General features: G+C 36.1%; 10 protein-coding genes across 10 annotated transcripts; 7 read left to right on the forward strand and 3 right to left on the reverse strand.

The window, feature by feature from the left end:
- Positions 1-90: 90 nt before the first annotated feature.
- On the forward strand, positions 91-3,852 carry FDP41_011936 (uncharacterized protein; the record flags this gene model as incomplete). Its single annotated transcript, XM_044702400.1, has 1 exon — positions 91-3,852. The coding sequence occupies one exon, from the start codon at positions 91-93 to the stop codon at positions 3,850-3,852; it is 3,762 nt and encodes a 1,253-aa protein (XP_044566788.1).
- A 13-nt stretch (positions 3,853-3,865) lies between these two features.
- Positions 3,866-5,354, forward strand: FDP41_011937 (uncharacterized protein; the record flags this gene model as incomplete). The annotated part of the gene is made up of 2 exons (XM_044702401.1): positions 3,866-4,203; positions 4,418-5,354. The coding sequence occupies 2 exons, from the start codon at positions 3,866-3,868 to the stop codon at positions 5,352-5,354; spliced, it is 1,275 nt and encodes a 424-aa protein (XP_044566789.1).
- Positions 5,355-5,744: 390 nt separating this feature from the next.
- FDP41_011938 (uncharacterized protein) lies at positions 5,745-7,056 on the forward strand (the record flags this gene model as incomplete). The annotated part of the gene is made up of 3 exons (XM_044702402.1): positions 5,745-6,122; positions 6,304-6,889; positions 6,971-7,056. 3 exons carry the CDS (start codon positions 5,745-5,747, stop codon positions 7,054-7,056), a joined length of 1,050 nt encoding a protein of 349 aa, XP_044566790.1.
- A 76-nt stretch (positions 7,057-7,132) lies between these two features.
- FDP41_011939 (uncharacterized protein) lies at positions 7,133-8,731 on the forward strand (the record flags this gene model as incomplete). Its single annotated transcript, XM_044702403.1, has 1 exon — positions 7,133-8,731. The coding sequence occupies one exon, from the start codon at positions 7,133-7,135 to the stop codon at positions 8,729-8,731; it is 1,599 nt and encodes a 532-aa protein (XP_044566791.1).
- An 89-nt stretch (positions 8,732-8,820) lies between these two features.
- FDP41_011940 (uncharacterized protein) lies at positions 8,821-10,491 on the reverse strand (the record flags this gene model as incomplete). The annotated part of the gene is made up of 4 exons (XM_044702405.1): positions 8,821-8,946; positions 9,012-9,434; positions 9,527-10,118; positions 10,337-10,491. The coding sequence occupies 4 exons, from the start codon at positions 10,489-10,491 to the stop codon at positions 8,821-8,823; spliced, it is 1,296 nt and encodes a 431-aa protein (XP_044566792.1).
- A 186-nt stretch (positions 10,492-10,677) lies between these two features.
- Positions 10,678-11,823, reverse strand: FDP41_011941 (uncharacterized protein; the record flags this gene model as incomplete). Its single annotated transcript, XM_044702406.1, has 5 exons — positions 10,678-10,791; positions 10,859-10,884; positions 11,046-11,408; positions 11,570-11,596; positions 11,658-11,823. The coding sequence occupies 5 exons, from the start codon at positions 11,821-11,823 to the stop codon at positions 10,678-10,680; spliced, it is 696 nt and encodes a 231-aa protein (XP_044566793.1).
- A 436-nt stretch (positions 11,824-12,259) lies between these two features.
- On the forward strand, positions 12,260-13,349 carry FDP41_011942 (uncharacterized protein; the record flags this gene model as incomplete). The annotated part of the gene is made up of 4 exons (XM_044702407.1): positions 12,260-12,409; positions 12,678-12,831; positions 12,929-13,012; positions 13,126-13,349. 4 exons carry the CDS (start codon positions 12,260-12,262, stop codon positions 13,347-13,349), a joined length of 612 nt encoding a protein of 203 aa, XP_044566794.1.
- A 325-nt stretch (positions 13,350-13,674) lies between these two features.
- FDP41_011943 (uncharacterized protein) lies at positions 13,675-15,063 on the reverse strand (the record flags this gene model as incomplete). The annotated part of the gene is made up of 1 exon (XM_044702408.1): positions 13,675-15,063. The coding sequence occupies one exon, from the start codon at positions 15,061-15,063 to the stop codon at positions 13,675-13,677; it is 1,389 nt and encodes a 462-aa protein (XP_044566795.1).
- A 282-nt stretch (positions 15,064-15,345) lies between these two features.
- Positions 15,346-17,193, forward strand: FDP41_011944 (uncharacterized protein; the record flags this gene model as incomplete). The annotated part of the gene is made up of 1 exon (XM_044702409.1): positions 15,346-17,193. The coding sequence occupies one exon, from the start codon at positions 15,346-15,348 to the stop codon at positions 17,191-17,193; it is 1,848 nt and encodes a 615-aa protein (XP_044566796.1).
- A 189-nt stretch (positions 17,194-17,382) lies between these two features.
- Positions 17,383-18,298, forward strand: FDP41_011945 (uncharacterized protein; the record flags this gene model as incomplete). Its single annotated transcript, XM_044702410.1, has 2 exons — positions 17,383-17,883; positions 18,017-18,298. The coding sequence occupies 2 exons, from the start codon at positions 17,383-17,385 to the stop codon at positions 18,296-18,298; spliced, it is 783 nt and encodes a 260-aa protein (XP_044566797.1).
- Positions 18,299-19,048: the final 750 nt, after the last annotated feature.

Consider the following 19,048-nt stretch of genomic DNA (forward strand, 5'->3'; position numbering starts at 1 on the left):
TTTGAAAAATCAGTTCTCTCAAATTTGTACAGAGTTATCGCAATACTTTGAATAGAAATCATCGGAATTTGTTGCTACCTTTACCGAGCCATGCATATCAAGGAAATTCATATTGATGGTTTTAAATCGTATGCCACTCGAACCGTATTGAACGGATTTGATAAGTCTTTTAATGCTATCACAGGCTTGAATGGATCAGGAAAGTCCAATATTCTGGACGCAATTTGTTTTGTATTGGGAATTTCAAATCTTGGTCAAGTGAGAGTGAACAATCTACAGGAACTAATCTATAAACAAGGCCAAGCTGATGTAACAAAAGCAAGCGTGAGCGTAGTTTTCGATAATAGCGATAAGAGTACTTCACCTGTTGGATACGAAGATCAGTCCACCATCACTGTATACAGACAAATTATGATTGGTGGAAAAAACAAGTACATGATCAATGGTAGAAATGCTCAACTCTCACGAGTACAGAATTTGTTTCATTCTGTGCAACTCAATGTAAATAATCCACACTTTTTAATCATGCAAGGACGAATCACAAAAGTGCTGAACATGAAACCAATTGAAATTTTGGGAATGATTGAAGAAGCTGCAGGTACTAGAATGTTTGAGGTAAAGAAGAATCAAGCCCAAAAAACAATCCAAAAGAAGGACCAAAAGTTAGAAGAAATTGCAAAGCTTTTGTCTGAAGAAATTGAACCCAAATTAGAAAAGCTCAATGCTGACAAGACAAAGTATATGAAATATAACGAAATTTTGAATGAATACCAAAATATGGAACGGTATTGCATTGCATTAGAATACTACAAGGCAGAATGTCAGCTCAAAAATTTGAAAAATGAGGAAGAATTATTGAAGAAGAAGAAATCTGAACTAGAATTAAAACATAGCGAATTTCAGAAGAAAGAATCCGAAACTCAAAAGAAAATTGAAAACTTAAAGAAACAGCGACAAAGTGACATGAAAGACGAGGCCAAAGAACTGGAGAACAAAGTTGCAAGGCTCAACAAAGACCTAATCCACAAAAAATCCGAGCTAGAACACAAAAAAGAAGAATATGAACGAGAAAAAACGCAATTGGACAACTTACAAAAACAAATCATGGACGAAGAAAACAACAAATTGGAATTGGAAAAGAAATGTCACAATGCCGTAGCACGATCTGAAGAACTCAAACAAAAAATTCAGGATCTTACAAATAAGATTGATAATATGAAACGCCAAAAAGAAGCAGTTAGTGCAGGTGTAGCTGTGAATATTAGTGACAGTAACGGGAAAACCATCACAGAGCAGGTTTTAGAGTGTAAACAGACAATTACTTCCCTCAAAAGTAGTTTGAAACAGAGTGAAATGAGGCTGGCTCATCTTAAAACAAGTCTTGACGAAAAGAAGGTTCAATTATCAAAGCAGAGTGCTGAAGAGTCATCCCTTAAACAACAGCTAGAAGAGATTGAAAAGGTTGTAAACATATATACAAAACAATTAGAGCAGTTGGGTTTTAACGAAAACAAATATATTGAAATTGAAAAACAAATCGAAATGCTCGAGGCAGATATTCTTGATAGAACAAACAAGATCAACCAAAAGAAAATGACACTCGAACAAATTTTCCTTGACTATAATAAGGAAAATGTGTCAGGTGAAGTTATGGGCGTAGTAGCAAACCTTTTTAGAATCAAGGATACACAACATACTTGTGCTCTAGAAGTAGCAGCTGGACCCAGACTTGGCCAACTTGTCGTTGATACTGAAAAAACTGGAAAGGAAGTCATTGAAAAAGGGAATATTTCAAGACGAGTGACTGTCATTCCCTTAAACAATATCACGTATAGCAAGCGTTTTGAAAACCAAGAATTAATGAAACAAGTTCACAACAATGATGCCAAATTAGCTTTGGATTTAATCAATTATGAAAATAAGGTAGAGAATGCCATGAAGTATTGTTTTGGATCAACTCTAGTAGCTAAAGATATGGAGAGTGCAAAGAAGGTCGCCTTTGACAAGACCATTTACGCACGAACAGTTACGCATGATGGTGACGTTTTTGATCCCAGTGGTACACTCACAGGAGGTTCAAGGCAATTCAACCCCGAGACATCGATACTCTCTAAATTAGAAGCTCATAAGCTCATGGAAGAAGAACGGGATTCCATCATGAAGAAGGTTGAAACTCTCAAATCTCAACTGAACAAAAAGCTTAAGGACAAGTATTATACATTGAAAAACGATCTACGGTTAAAAAAGCATGAACACTCGCTGGCACAAAAGCGAATTGAACAAAGTAGCTATTTTCAAACAAAGAAGCAAGTCGAAGAAATGGAGCAAGAAATTGTAAAGATCAACGAAAATATGAAACAAGCAAAGATTGATATGCAAAACAAAGAGAAGGAGCTTGTTGATTTGGAAAAACAACAAGAGCTGTTTAGCAAGGCCAGCAATGAGGAGGCTGTAAAAAAGCAAAAACTCGACATGATTGACAAAAATATTGAAAAAGCTAAAAAGGAACTACAAACAGCAAAATCAGAATTGAAAGAAGCAGACTCTTATAAACTTTCTTTGCAACTACAGCAAATGGAAGAAGAAATTAAGGATATGAAAACTCAATATGAAACAAAAAAGACTGAAATTGAATCAAACTTGGAAAACAGTTTTAAAAAATTGCAGCAGGATGTTGACGAAGCCACTGAGGCATATGAAAATGAAAGTACAACTCTTAAAGCATGTAGATTGAAGTTTTCCAAGTCAGATGAAGAAATCTCAAAACTCAATGAACTGAAAGATCAGTATGCACAGAATGTATCAGATGTTCTTCTCGAAATTAAAAGTGTAGAACATACCCTCTCTAATTCAGGAAAGAATTCTGGAAAACTTACAACCCTTTTGAACGCGTTGCAAAGTGAATACAAGTGGATCAAAAACGAAAAGGAAAACTTCAACAAACCTGATACAGAATTCCACTTTGATAAGAACAATCAGTCACTGCAAGAATGCAAGCAACGTCTTGCAAAACTGAAGGAAGAATGTGACAGCCTTTCGAAAAGCATCAACAAAAAGGCAATGGCCATGCATGAAAAAGCAGTCGAAGAATATAATACTTTAGTTAATAAGAGAGAAATTGTTCAACAGGATAGACACAAAATTGAGCATGTTATTGAGGATTTGGATGAGAAGAAAAAGACAGCTATCGAGTCTACCTGGAAAAAAGTGAATGAAGATTTTGGCTCAATTTTCTCAACACTTCTTAATGGCACAACAGCTAAGCTTGAACCTCCTTCAGACGCTGTGAATGGTGCATTGGACGGCCTAGAAGTTCGTGTTGCATTCAATGGAGTTTGGAAAGAATCATTAACAGAATTGAGTGGAGGTCAAAGGTCATTGCTTGCACTGTCTCTCATTCTTGCTCTTCTCAGATTTAAACCAGCCCCTGTCTATATTTTAGACGAAATTGATGCAGCTTTGGATCCATCTCACACGCAAAATATTGGTCGCATGCTGAAGACTCACTTTACAAACTCACAATTTATTGTGGTTTCTCTTAAGGAAGGAATGTTTCAAAATGCAAACGTTCTCTACAAGACAAAATTTGTTAATGGTTCATCGATCGTAGAACGTGTAGTTGACCATCGATCAGTTGTTGACACTGATGCTGGTTTGCCAAACCATGCAACCTCAACAGCTTCCACATCGTCCAGAAAAACAAACTCATCATCATCGAACGCTCGCACAAACTCTTCATCGAGCACCGCCACTTCCTCTCAACCGACTGCTCAACTGGTCTCACGACGACGAGGAACCAAACGAAAACCCACGAATGAAGACGACGAAAGTGAAGACGAGGAAGAAGATTAAAAAAATGTCTACAATGAGAAATCTTAATGTCAACTCATCCTACGACCAGAACCATCAAACAGGCAAACAAAAATACAGAAAAAATTCAATATTTCTCTTTCTTGTGTTTTTAACACTTTTTATTCTATTTGATCTCATTTTGCCTTTATATAACAAGAGTTTATATGCTGGATTTGGTAGTGGGCATGGCTTTCACTATCCCGTAACAACGTCGTTTATTCAAGTGATATGCACTGCCATTATTTTACTGGTAGCAGTGCTGTTGCATCGATTAATCATGATTAAATTCATTGAAGTGAAACAACCATACTTTATATTTAGCGGAGGATTGAAAGCATTTCTGTTAAAAGTGTACGTGCTGTTGTTGTAGGATTATCTAAAAATTGTGAATATATTTATTGCAAAAATAATTGATAATTATTGAATTTGATCATTATTGAATTTATATTGAATTTGTATTGTTAAAATGGCATCAATCACCTGTACGGTCATATCAATCATCTGAACAAATTCATTCAAAATATTGTAAAAATATTTGAAATATCAATTATTACTGTCAAATTAGGAAGGAGTTAATACTGGTTGGATTTCTCTTTGCAGGAGTGATTGTACTCACAAATTTAGGTCTTGACAAAGCCTCTATCAATATCAACGTGTTACTTCGAACGTCAAGCATTTTCTGGATCATTGTGCTCTCATTTCTCATTCGAAGTGAAAGGCCGACACTTCTTCAAGTACTTTTCGCACTCATTGTGACATCAGGAGCAATACTATTAAGCTTAGATGTTGGATTGGGATGGAGTGTACATGTCTCTAATATTCCAGCTGTGGTTGTGAATTTAGCCTCTGCTTTCTGTACTGGTCTCATGTTCGTCACTATGCGATTCGTAGTGACACGACAAGAAAAATACGAGCATTTGAGAATGAATATTTTGGAAATGACAATGGTGAAAATGTTTATTGCAGCACTCTTCATGCTCATTCCAGCTTTGGTGATGGAAACGATTTTACCTTTTGCAGATTCTAAACCAACAGTTTGGCAAGCCATGTTCACTCGATTGGATATGTTTGGATTAGTATTGGGAGGAGTGTTAGTCACACTGATTTTTCAGAGTTCAGTGTTGGCTCTTACAGTCTATTCAAAAGCGATTAGTGTTGGCTTGATACAACAATTTTTGATATTTCCTCAATTAGCATTTTATACCATTATTAGTGTTGCTCATTTGGTTCCAAGAAGTTGGAATATTCAATTATTGAAACCAACATGGTCACACATTACTGGAAGTTGTTTAATCATTGTCGGAACATTTTTATATGCAGTTTTGAGGGTTGTGAAAATGATCGATCAGAAACGACGATGGAGAGAGCATGAGAAATTTATTGAGAAACAAAAAGAAGAGGACAATGAAGTAATTTCATTGCTGAGATCGAAAGAGCAAAAAGAGTCCATACAAGGTCAGATTCAAAATCTACCACGAAAATGGTACGATTGGATTTTATAAATTCGTCTCTCTTTCAATTTTGATTGAATCTTCTTTCCATCAATTCGGCAATCTTGTTCTTTAGAGCCTCTTGCTCTTGCTTTAGCTCTTGTTGAGCAACTTTATCCATCAAAGTTTTCACCTTTACGTTTAAACCTTAAAAAAACATCTTCGAGAGCAAGTGCGACGTAAAGCATTTCAAATTTTTTGGGTTTTTTCCCAAAAGTATATATTCCATTGATTGCGAGTCCTTTCAGAATACTATTTTACCTTGAGAAAGGAAATCATTCTTTGCATACAAGTCGATTCAAATGGTTGTGAAATCTCAGGTTGCAGGAGTGTTCGGAGTTAACAAGGACCACTTAAAGAACAATCTCCCGTCCGCTCTCGTGTTGTAAAAAAACGAAAAAAATGCGTTCCTTGTTGATTGCTGCCGTTTTGTTGATTGCTTGTGTTGGTGTTGTGTTGGCTCAAGAGTACAAGCCTTTGGCCGAGAGTGAGATGAAGAAGCTCTTCATCAAGTTCTCCAGAAAGTATGCCAAGGTCTATGGTACTGAAGAACATAATAATAGATATCAAATTTTCAAGGCCAACGTTGAGAAGTCCAGATATTATAATCATGTTGGAAAGAGAGAAAACTTCGGTATCACCAAGTTCTCTGATTTGACCCCAGAAGAATTCAAGAGAATGTTCTTGATGAAGACTTACACTCCAGAGGAAGCCAAGAAGATTTTGGCTGCCCCACAACATGCCGTTCTTTCTGAAAAGGAAGTCCAAACTGCTCCAACCGTAAGTATCTTTGCAATGATTTTTTATTATTTGTTAACATCATTTTGTCATCATCATATGATCACGTATCATCCTTGATCACAATTGGAATGCATCATCATTTCTGCACATCATGATCACTATTTTATTTGAACTTGTTTGAATTCATTATCACTGACTTTTTCCATTATCTCAACAACAGTCGTTCGACTGGAGACAACATGGAGCTGTTACTCGTGTCAAGAATCAAGGTGCTTGCGGTTCATGCTGGACTTTCTCCACCACTGGTAACGTTGAAGGTCAATGGGCCATCAAGAAGGGTAAACTTGTCAGCTTATCCGAACAACAATTGGTTGACTGTGATCACAACTGTGTCACTTATCAAAACCAACAAGCTTGCGACTCTGGTTGCAATGGTGGTTTGATGTGGTCTGCTTTCCAATACGTTATCAAGAACGGTGGTTTGGACACTGAGGACTCTTATCCATACGAAGGAGTTGATGACACTTGCCGATTCAACAAGAGCAACGTTGCTGCTACCATCTCCAGCTGGACATCTATTTCAAGTGATGAGAGTCAAATGGCTGCTTGGCTCGCTGCTAACGGACCAATCTCCATTGCTATCAATGCCGAATGGTTGCAATACTACACTTCTGGTATCTCTGATCCATGGTTCTGTAATCCTCAAGATTTGGACCACGGTGTTTTGATTGTTGGTTATGGTGTTGGTAAGAGCTGGCTCGGTTCTGAAGAGAATTATTGGATTGTTAAGAACTCTTGGGGTTCAGGTATGTTTTTTTGAATTTATTCGGATTTTTAACAAGCGATTCTTTTTTTCATTCATGAATCAACTCTATTACCATATACAGATTGGGGTGAAGATGGATATTTCCGTATTATTCGTGGTAAGGGCAAGTGCGGTTTGAACTCTGTTCCATCCTCCTCAATTGTTTAAACAAATCAACCAAGAATAAATTATCTTGTAATTGAGACTACAACTCTTTTTGCATGTTAAAATCTCAACAAAAAAAATGAGCGAAAATAATAACGAATCGGAGTCATCTTCTCGAACACTGGAATCCTCCAATGCACCACCACCACTATCATCGTCATCAACAGAGAATCATCATCATTCAAATGGAGGAAATTCCGATCAACCCATAAAAAAACCTTCCCTAGAGAAATCACTATTGCAAAAGTTCAGAGAATGTAGTACTAACAATCCTCGCAGACGTATCGACAAGCCTTCGACTGCATCCTCGTTTAATCCCGAGCAACTCGATGCTTTAATTAAAACTTTTAAAGAATATGAAATAACAGCTCTTGAAAGAGTGAAACCAATATCCACAGAAAAATCGTATCACATTAATGCAATGATCGTTAAAAAGACTCATGTGACTTATCATCACATTGGAGGCAACTATCGATACAAGAGAATTGAAATTCCATTGATTTCGTCTTTACCTTCGACGAATAATATGATTGTCAATGAAAAGCACAACTCATCAAAAACCGAATCCACTTCACATAACACACCATCCCAAGCTCTCCTTTCCGAATCATCATCAACCTCTTCTATAAGCACCACCAAAAGCAACCATTCTTCTTCCTCATCAAAAGACAAGACCACAACTTCTGGAAAAAAAGAGAAAAAGAAAAAGAATCCATTTATGAAAGTTTACAAGAAACTACAATTGAAAATTGCAGATCCGAAAAAGAATATTGCAACACCTGAATTGATAGACAAGTACTTTCCAAACTTGAAATTACCTGATGATTTTGTGTACATTTTGGAGAATGAAAGAAACTCGAAAACACCTCCAACGGCTCATAACGATAATCGATGTAATTGTAGCATCAAATGTGTGAAACACGAATGTTTAAATTACTTGTCACAAGTCGAGTGCTCGACAGATTGTCAGTGCGGATCACTTTGTGACAACAAAATGTTCACAAACATGCAATACCCAAATATTGTTTGCTTTTACAGCAAAGGTAAAGGAATTGGTGTTAAATGTAACCAACCAGTCATCACGAAAGGTGAATTCATCACTGAATATGTTGGAGAAGTGATCTCAATCAATAGATTTGAGAAACGAACAAGCAGAAAATATCATAAATCTCTTCATCACTATTGTATGAATTTGAATGAGAATGAAATTATTGATGCGACATGGATGGGAAATATTGGAAGATTTATTAATCACTCGTGTGATCCTAATGCATGTACACAAGTTTGGTCTGTGAACGGATACGATCGAGTTGGAATATTTGCAATTCGAGACATTGCGTTTGGGGAGGAAATTACATATAATTATCATTTTACGATTTATGATGACAAATCAGAGCAGCAAGTGTGTAAATGTGGAGCTGACACCTGTTCGGGTGTAATTGGAAAAAAACCTTCGTCTCCTGCGTTTGAAGAGGATTCAAGTGAATCTGAAGCAGAGACAGGTTTATCCGATGATAGCGACAATGAATCTAATGAAACTTTGAAGCGATCGATCAACACATTCAATGTTGAATTGGGTGACGATGAACCAAATCAAAAGAAACAAAAAATCAACTCTGAAGATGATGACATTTCAGAAAATGATGAATATTTCATGCAATTTGTTGATAGCGAATAATTTATTGAGAAAGCACCAACCCTAAGATTGTTTAAAGGCCAGAATTGTGTACAATGAAGAATGCTAATATTCTTTGAAGAACACAACAGTTACTGTTTTATGAGAACCTTGTCGAGTAAGAATTTGTTAAGAGGAACGTCCACGACAGAGAATTGATCTCCATTGTTTTGATGCTCTAATAACTCCAAAAGCATTTTTCCAACAACAATTCCAAACTAAATTTCATACAAATTTGTTAGCATTTTCAAAAGAAATCGTCCTTTTTTCATGATCAACTCACCTTAAATCCATGGCCACTTCCACCACCAAACATAACAACATTCTTCTTTCCACTTTTAGTTGGTAAATAATCGATAATGAAATCTTCGGTTGGTGTCATTTCATACAAGCACGTCACAACACGATCCTTCTGAGAAATAATCTCCTCATAACTCTCGCTAAAATCAAGATAGCCTTCAGGAGTGGCTTTTTTAAGGAAGTTAATACTTCTATCAATTTTTTCTTTTTGAACTGGTGGCTCTTTTCCTTCATCAATGAGTGCAGCCCTCTCGTCAGGGTCGAACCCTCTTTCTACATCTTTATACGGATGATGAGATGCAGTTTTGATGTAGCCAGGCTTTTCCCAAGATGGAAATCCATAGTACGCCAAATCTAATTTTTCATCGTGAACAAAGGGATCCTGACCCCACATGATCCAGATTGGCTAAGGAAAAGACATGTTAGGAGTGTGTTTGGAACGATAATAAATTATGTTGACAAAATGTTCAATAAATATTCCAATAACACAATACTTACTGAATTGTCCATATAAACATTCTCCTTCATTCCACGTTCTCCAATCTTCCAGTAATAGTAACACATTCTCAATACTTCAAATTGAATATCCAAATCAAAGTGTTTTTTCAGGAAATTTTTACAATAAGCTCCAACACAGATTGCCAATTTTTTTGCCTCAAATCTATTTCCCTTATTTGTCACAATTGTGAAATTTCCACTGTTTTCGTCTTCAATCAAATCTTCAACTCGTTCCTTCTCTACAATGCGATGCTTTTCAACATCATAGGCACTTCCGTCATTGTTTAACAAAATAGATCGAATCTTGTTTGGATTCAGCATTCCAGCTTCTGGTTGGTAGACAGCCAAAGTATCATCTGGAAGACCAGAGAATTGAGGAAATCGATCACGAAATTGCTGACCCTGTAAAACCTCATGAGGATAACCTCTCTCTCGTGAAACTTGAACTACCTTATTGATACTTTCATCGGAAAGAGGACCAATATCAAGACCACCCGTCCTCTTGTAAAAGGTTTCAAACTGAGGGACTTGAGGCCATAATTCAAGAGACTTTGAGGCCATGGATGAATAATGAATATCATCATAGGCAATTCTGTGATAAAGAATGTAGTGAAAATCATCAAAGATCAATAGTAAATGTTTGCAGAATTTTGAAAATCAAAGATAATGATCATAGAATTTGTTATGAATCAAACCCAATCAATATCCCGAACGTTTACATAAATCGACGGATCATCATAAAAGCCAACGAATTTGGTATTATTCCAACCATTGAACTATGAAAAAAAGGCTTCAACTTTTCCGACCTACCTAATAATTCTTGACTCTCCATGTGAAGATCCCTTCGTATGCATCAACTCAAATTGTTCCAACAACAAGACATGTTCATATTCCTTCACGGCATGATGAAACGTACAAGCTCCAGCAATACCCGAGCCAATCACACACAGATCGTACAATACCATTTTTTTTCAACAATTCGGAGTTTCAAACTTTTCCAAATTGGTCCAAATTGAAAGGACAATGATGAAGATTGTTTTATGTACGAATACTAACCATTGCATTTCATTCATTTCAATTTTATTAGCAAGTTGTGTGCCTTTTGGAAAGTTATATTCCAGAATTGTAGCATATGAATAGTAGATCTCTTTTTACTTCTTGAGCTTGGCTTTGAATTTATCGCCCATCAATGTGACAATCACCTCAGCCATGGGTTCTAATTCGGTTGGAGAAATTAAATCAAATTCAAAGGTAAAGTACATGAACTGTGTTGAATGTTAAACATTTGAATAAATATATAAATGTTTCACACACGTGTGGAGGTATACTTACATGTTTAAAAGCAGTATTAAGGTGAGCTATCCATAATTTAAATTGATCAATATTCAAGTGATTGAAAATGAGTGAATATCATTCAGATGGTCATTCCAACATGTTTGAATTCATCATCATCATTATCAAAATCATTAAACAAATATGAACATTATTCTTAAACATTTTTGTGTGTGAGATTCCTTACCTTCTTCACCAAGAATTTTAATTTGTTCCAAGTGATGAGCATAAATGTGTGCATAGACACGGAATAATCTCTTGAAAATGTTCTTTACAATTTTTGAAAAATCTTTTGGAAAATCTTGACTGGCATCTGTTGGGAAAATCTGTTCATTGTTCAACATGGATTCAACCCATTCCATCAATAATGAGACATATTCCTTGGCACTCACAACAGTTGGTTTTTCATATCTGGGATCGTCGGCATTCATCCACAAATACTCAAAGTTTTCACCAGCTGACATTTTAGGACAAGTGCTTGATGTGCAATACTCTTCAAGAGAGCCATATAGAATGTTAATTCCATTCACAAAATCGACCACGTGAACAGCTGTTGTTGTGGTCGATGGAAGTGTGAGCATTGTTGAATTCACATTGTGAATTAATTTTTCAAAGTTGTAGTTGATACCAAGTTGTCATCATTTGTGAAATGAAAGAGAACAAGAAGAACACACATGATTCGTTTCATTTGGTTTTGATCAACTCACATACCTAACCATTCATTTTTCTTCTCTCCAACTGTCATCATCCAAGAACGTCAAATGTCAAAATATCCATATGAACATCATCCGCTACTTACATGGCAATTTCACAGTATTTTCCAATCCAGCAACTCCCAACGATGAAGTACTCTGTTGCATCGCTTGTTTCATTCTCTCATTGAGTTTGTTGTCACAATCAATAATCTTTTTAAAAGTTTTCTTTTTATCACTCACTCCCATAAGACCTTTCAATACGCTTGCCATTTTCTTCTTGTATAATGGTGTTGATAATGTTGTAGGAATGTAAATAATTGATCGAGTGATCGGGTGTTTTTGTTCGTGAGTGTGATGAGACCTCTCAAGTTTTATTTTTTTTTTGATTTGAAAATGTAGTGACAGGTCTTGCTACTTTTAAGGAGAGAACATTCTTGGAATAGATAGACGTGACCACGAATGTGTTTTGTAAAGTCATCAACAATGAAGGTTAATCTTGTGTTTTAAGGTCTTTATGACTCCGATGCGTTCAGTCAATGATCTGACAAAACCATGAAACAAATTTTTCAACAAGAGAACATTTCTGAAAATCATCTTTGAAAAAGTGGAAGGGCTCATTCTTTCAACGACATTCACTTCACGTGGTGTTCTCAAAGATGACTCGTCAGAATTCACAAATAAGGAAACGAAAATTGATCCAAAAAAAATGATCGCCTTCATTGTTATTAGCCACATCTCACTCTACGTGGGAATTATGTTTTTGATTTTGTGTGTTGCTACGGGATTGTATTATTTGGCAGAATTGGCTGAAGAGAATAGTGTCATGACTCGGAAGGTGATTTCGTACATGATTTATGTATGTTTTCAACAACACATGATGAATTTAAAATCATCATCATCATCGCATGTATGGATTTATTTCAAATTTGGCGTGATGATTATTGGACGGATTGATTGGAAATATGAATATGATTTTTCTTGCTTTCAATGATGATGATAACTTTGAAATTTCGGACCGAACGATTCCAACGAACTATTTCGGATCATCTGTTGATGTTTAAAATATTCAAAATATAATAATATAATATAATCATATTCCTATGAATATCACTGAATAATGAAAGTTGGTGGTGATGGTACATTTGATTTTGTGGATTTTTGATGAACTTTATTTCTGGTGTATTTCTATTGGAATATTATCTCATATTGCTTACTATCAATTATTATCAAGCTTCCCATTTGTGAGAGTGAAATCAGCATCTTGCATTTTGAGTATTGGTAAGTGGCATGATGATGAGTTCTAATCATCCGAGAAATCAAAATGCATGAATACATTTAATCTCATGTGTTGACACAAATATTTTTTTGGAAATAGTTGGATTTATCGTTTCACATGTAGGATGGTACTATTACTTTATTGATTTTAATACTCCCATTTATGAGTTTTCAGAATTACTAGGTAAGATTTCATTCGATATGATAATCGTGTGTATCAACAGATCTTTGACATTAATCTTTACGAATATTTCTCAATCATGACAATTACATTTCATTGATAATCATGAAATTTAGGCTTTTTCTTCATTTGTGTTTGGTTTACTCCTCTTGCATTATTTGTGAGCTTGAGCATTGGAGACATGCAATTGCCGGGACTTGGAATGGAAGGTTCAGATCGTGGAAATAAGGATATTCTCAAAAAGAAGAACAATGTCGTGCAATGGATCATGTCACAACTGAATCGTTTCAGAAGAAGTTCATCCTCTGACACAATGCTTCCTCATCATTCGAATTATTAACCATATAGTTCGTTCCTTCAGATTAAAATAACAAATCACTGATGTGCTCTATACATGTTAATCTGCTCTTCAAAAACAGTGACGCAAGAAAGGAGGAATTGAACCTCTGGACTTTACATCCCTACGGCTTTGAAGGCCGCACCCCGGAACCACCGAAGATCATTCTTGCAATGAATATGGAAGATGGGTGTTTCCTTTGATCATGAAGATTTTAATAATTCTGACCAAATTAAGGTTTACAAAAAATGATCAAAAATTTCTTGTGTGTCATCATGAGTGTTTATTGTACTGTGGCACGCCCATTAATTGTTCAATAATGGAAATACTATTGCTTCTTCTTTTTCTTTTGCAAACTCTCTAAACATTCTTCATAGGAAAATGCAGTAGGCCGTTCCAGCAGTCGAACATATTTTGGTCCTCTCTCTTTAGGAGGTCTGATGGCAACAGCATTTCTCAGGGTGATGTACTTGCTCTCTTGATTGTCATAGTCGCTCTCTAATTTAGATCGATCTAATAATGCATTGTTCGCAGCTTGATAGAAAATGTTATACATGGACGTCTTGATTGAACAATGTTTCCACATTTCAAAAAAGTGAGAAGCCACCTCAGCTGGAGTCTCAAAATTGCTGTGCACCCATTTCAAGTCCTCAAACACACAATCATACAATACTAGAGGATACTCTGATGCGATTGGATACTGTGGGCGTGCCTTGTATGTTTCAATGTCAAGCAAATCTGAAACAATACTGGGCTCTTCCTTCCCTTCTCCAACCAAAAAGAGAACAGCTGCCATACATCTAATTTGATGCCACAAAAATGAATATCCACACACCACAATTTCGTACATATCGTAGTAAGTGTCACTTCCATGCTGCTGATGAAACAAATCTGATTTAACAATTTCTACATTTAAGATTTTTCTTCTGAAATTCGATACGTCCTCAGCATTAATTTTGCAGAAATTTCTAAAATCATGATCACCAATGAATTTTTCAGCTGCCTCTCTCATCTTATCGATATTTAAATTTTGTTTGATGAAAAAGTACTTGTATGTTCGTTGAATGCATCCAAATCGAGCATCAAAATCCTTGGTCACTGGACACCATGCCAACACTCTAATATCCTCTGGTAATAAATTATTTAACATTTTCACGTAATCAAAACTCTTATTGGGATCCTTGCTCGCTCGTCCGTAAAATGAAATGACTTGACCCAATGCAGAGACGCCCTTATCCGTACGTCCACAACGTGTATATTCACTCTTTTCTTCACTTTCTATCAATTTCACCTTTTTCAGTGCTTCAAATAAATGATATTCAATCGTGTTTGTAGTATGTGCTTGTCGAGCAAGACCTTGATAATTAAATCCGAGATAGGCAATCTTTAATGCAATATATTCCATGTGTTGTTTTGACCAATCCATTTCATTCTTTTGGTTCTTTTTCTTTGTTTTTTCTTTCCCATTCTTTTTATCTTTTTCAGCACTAGTACTTTGGATGTTGTTTCCGACATCATCGGAGGAAGAAGCAATATTTTGAGAATTAATCGCTAAACGTTTTTCTTGTTGATAAAGAGTTGCAATTTTTACAAGTTCTTCACGAGTCATCTCAGTGGGTGATTTCTCGAGCAAGGATGACTCCTCAGCATGCTTTTCCGATATTGCACTCTCTTGGGTGATGGAAGAAGAAGTGGTTTCGGTTTGGTGTGAAGACATTTTTTTCCAAGTTCTTTCATCGTTTTTGGATCTAGAGTTAAAACTTTTCGAATGTTATTGAAAGCAATGTCCTTTTACAACACCATTCTCTTATGCACAAGGCAGTTTTTGGATAACGAGAAGCCAGTTTCGATGAGGAAAAGTTCTTTCGCCGAATAATAATAATTATCCTAGTCCATTATCCAAGCGAATCTCGGGTGAGCTCACTCCAGCGAAAAATCCAGTTGATAAGAATCTTTGAATTACAAAATCTTTAGAAAAATTTTGTCTTTTCCAATTCAAATGCTCTCTCCCACGAAAAAACACAAACCAACTCTATCATCCGATGAAGAAAATAATTCCAATGCTGAATCAAGCTCGGATGATCAATCACTACTCACGAATTCTCCTTCCGTAAATGTGATCATGGAGGGACTTTTTACGATAGATCATGTTCTTTCACCTTTAGAAACACAGGAATACATCCGGAAGGCGAAAGAACACACGTGGTCAAAAAGCAAAGTTGGACTATCCATCTCTAAAAGCAATGTGGATTACGATTCCGTGAGGACTAGTGATCAATTTGAATTTGAAGATGAGAAATTGGCACAGCATGTGTTCAAGATTGGAGAAAAGACATTGAACGATATGTTTGATGGAGCCTCTGCAAAATTTATTCCTGATTGTATCGATTCCAATTGGAAATGCTATAGATACATGAAGGGTAACTTTTTTGAAAGGCACAAAGACTCGGGTCGGAGCGTGAATGATTTAAAGAGCTTTGTGACAGTATTAATTTATTTGAACGGAAATGAGGAGAGCGATCATCAAGATTTCGAAGGAGGTCAAACCCTAGTTTATGGACCTACATGTAAGGAGGGTGTAGACATTCATCCCTCCCCAGGAAAAGCTGCATTCTTCCTTCATCAATTAGACCACGAAGCTATGGAAGTGCTCAACGGTACCAAGTACATTTTGAAATCTGTTGTTCTATTTAAGAAGAATGATAATTATGAAACAACTAACTCTAATGCATCATCAATTGAAATTTCTCTCAAGGAAGATATTTTGTTGAGAGTAGGGGACGAAGAATTCAAATTGACAAGCGACATGCTAAAAGATCATCCTAATTGCATTTTAAATACCATGCTTGCCTCACCAATGACTAATGGTATCAAAAATGACCCAGGTTCAGGTTTAAAACTATTTGAATTTCCAGAAAGAAATCCACAAATATTCAAAACATACGTTATTCCAGTACTGAGAAATGATATCCTTCCAAACGCCATCATGGATCCTTCTTTAAAGGACAGTATTGATTTAGAATTCAAATTTTGGGGCCTCCTACCTCCGTTTGATCCAATTTTGACCATTTCTTCCGGGCACATGCATGCTTCGAACATGCTCACTTCAAAAGAATTATCTTCCATCTCACTCTTACTAAAGTCAGACCTTGAGGAGAAACTACAAATGCTCGAATGGAGGTTACAATTTCTAAAAATTTTGGAAAAGATCAAAACTAAGAAAGAAAAGTTCTCTCCAAACTTGTTTGAACAAGATTCATTGCAAGAAATAATGAAAGCCAATCGTGGGAAATTCTCACAAGGTTCTAAAATCTCATCAGAACAATACTATTTCCATCAATGGATTGCCCCTCAAATTGGGACATATCTTTCCAACAAGTATGAGGTACTGCCACTGAAATATCACTACGATTCGAATAACTTTCTGATTGGACAAGATCGGCACTTGTATGAATTATGTGTACAAGCATTTGGTGAACAAGCAATTTCTATTAGGAACATTCAATTTATACACGAGTCTCACTCCATCATGGAATCAGGATCCGATCTATTTAATTTTGAATTGCTTTCTGTGACAGATGAAATGCTGGAGAAATGTAAAAACACTGGGTTTCAGCTCAGTTTTTCAGCTAGTTTGGAAGGTCAGTTGGATGAAGGCAAATTTAAAACAGTGAGTGATATTTTGAAACATTACGAGGGAGTATGCATTGGGATGAAATACGTGGATTTACTTTTACACGGAGAAGAAGAACAGCATTGGGAAGGGGAGTACAATGACGAATATGTTCCAAACTTTTCATTATTTGTTTTATGTGTATTGGTGATTGATATATCTAAATTGAAATGATTCATCAGTAATTCATTTCAAAGCCCTTCTTTGCTGGGTAGTCCCTTTAGTTTTTTTAATTTCCCAGCAAAGAGCTCCGTACTTTTTAAGCAAGTTGGTTTTGAGCGAAAGGAATTCTCTAAATCGATTACCAGACATCACTTGTCAAAATTATCATCTAAGATCAAAAAAAATACACAACACCTCACCATGCAATTGAACGCAGACAATTTTCCTTTCATTAACTTGTACCTTCCCACTTCTGCTCTTTGGGAGGAAGATGTATTATCATGTACAAGCCCAATGAATATTGATGAAGATGAGACCTCATCTTCTAATGATGATATCAGTGCAACCAATCACTCTTCTACACAACATCATCCTCTCATTGGACAGTCATCAATGAATGATGAGGAGGCCTCCTTCACCGATATCGGTCAAAGTATCATTGATATCTTTACTGCTGATGCTATTCCTGAAGATTCAGTCAGAAACGAGGAAGAAGAAACATCCAACACCTCTGAAGCTGATTCTTGTCCAAATTATCATTCACCACCCTGTGTGGATGATAAACATCGTGGAAAGAAGAGAACCAAGGAGGAATGCTCTCCTTCTTCAAACTCCAAGAAGACCAACTCGAAAACCCATGAGGAGTACTGCAAGAAGGAATTCGCAGAGAAATGGCCAACCATTCGTGAACAGTTGCTACAAGTGAATCAGATCAGGTGTGGTGACGACACTGAAAGGTTTACTTGAAAATCACTTTAAAGTGAATGTACACAAGTATTCCATCTATATCCAAATTGTAGGATGTCCTTACTATCACATGTTGCTTTGTCAAAAGGGTAAAGAAAAGAAAGAGGACACAAAAGAACGAAAACAAAGGACGCAGGTAACCAAGGCTAAAAGAACAAAGGTTGAAGGAGAAGAAGCGAGAAGTTTGATTCGAGTTCATCTAGAATCCAACTCTTCTCAACAAGGAGAAGAGCCATCTTTGGTTGTTTCCACTCATGCCTTGTGTTTGAACGCATTGTCCAAAATCACAACTAAACCAAAAAGACACGAACACCCAAAACAATCTAAAGTGACAAATTCCAATACGTCGTCTTCTTCTTCTAAGAATTAATCAACCCTCAAGAGTGATTACACTCGGAAGACCTTTAGATGCATGGATACTGAGCCCTCTTAGGTGACATGTTTCACATGGTTATCTTCAGCTTGAAGATTGTTTGATAAGAAACAAACAGAAACATTGGTATGGTTCATTCAACAACAACAACAACAACATTCCCATTCTTTTCCAACAATGTTGATACCATCGAATGAATCACCAACACGATTGGAAACGAAAGTGGGATTTTGGATGACCAACTTACCGATATTTTTGTCTGTTTCCCATCATGTGTTTTTATCCTCCTTGTATATATACATTTGTAAATAAACGACAACAATATTTAAAATTGTACTCCATTATTCATCCATAGCTGACACATGATCAACTTCACATTCCAAAATCTATTCTCCCAGAATCCAGTGGATGTCTTTGTTTTGCTGCAGGTATTTCCGTTATTTTTTTACATACCTAGTAGTAGCAGTAATTCAAAACAAGGAATATCTTAAACAACGTTGGGAATTTGTACAAGTGGGCGTTGGGAAGTTCATACCAAGTTTTAACGAAATTGTAAAGTTTTCGGCCAATCCTTTTGTTTCGATATCGAAACAGACCTGTCACTTTTCTGGGTTGAGAGGAACAAAAATAAAAACACTGAAATTTCAAGATATTCAAAAACAAACCCACAAAAAAAACACATTAAGTGACTCAGCTGTACTCATAACAATACTCTTAATTTGCTTCTTCTCTATACTTTTAATTTAC

Source organism: Naegleria fowleri, assembly GCF_008403515.1.
Source record: "Naegleria fowleri strain ATCC 30894 chromosome Unknown tig12, whole genome shotgun sequence".
In the NCBI taxonomy this organism is placed as follows: Eukaryota; Heterolobosea; class Eutetramitea; order Acrasida; family Naegleriidae; genus Naegleria; species Naegleria fowleri.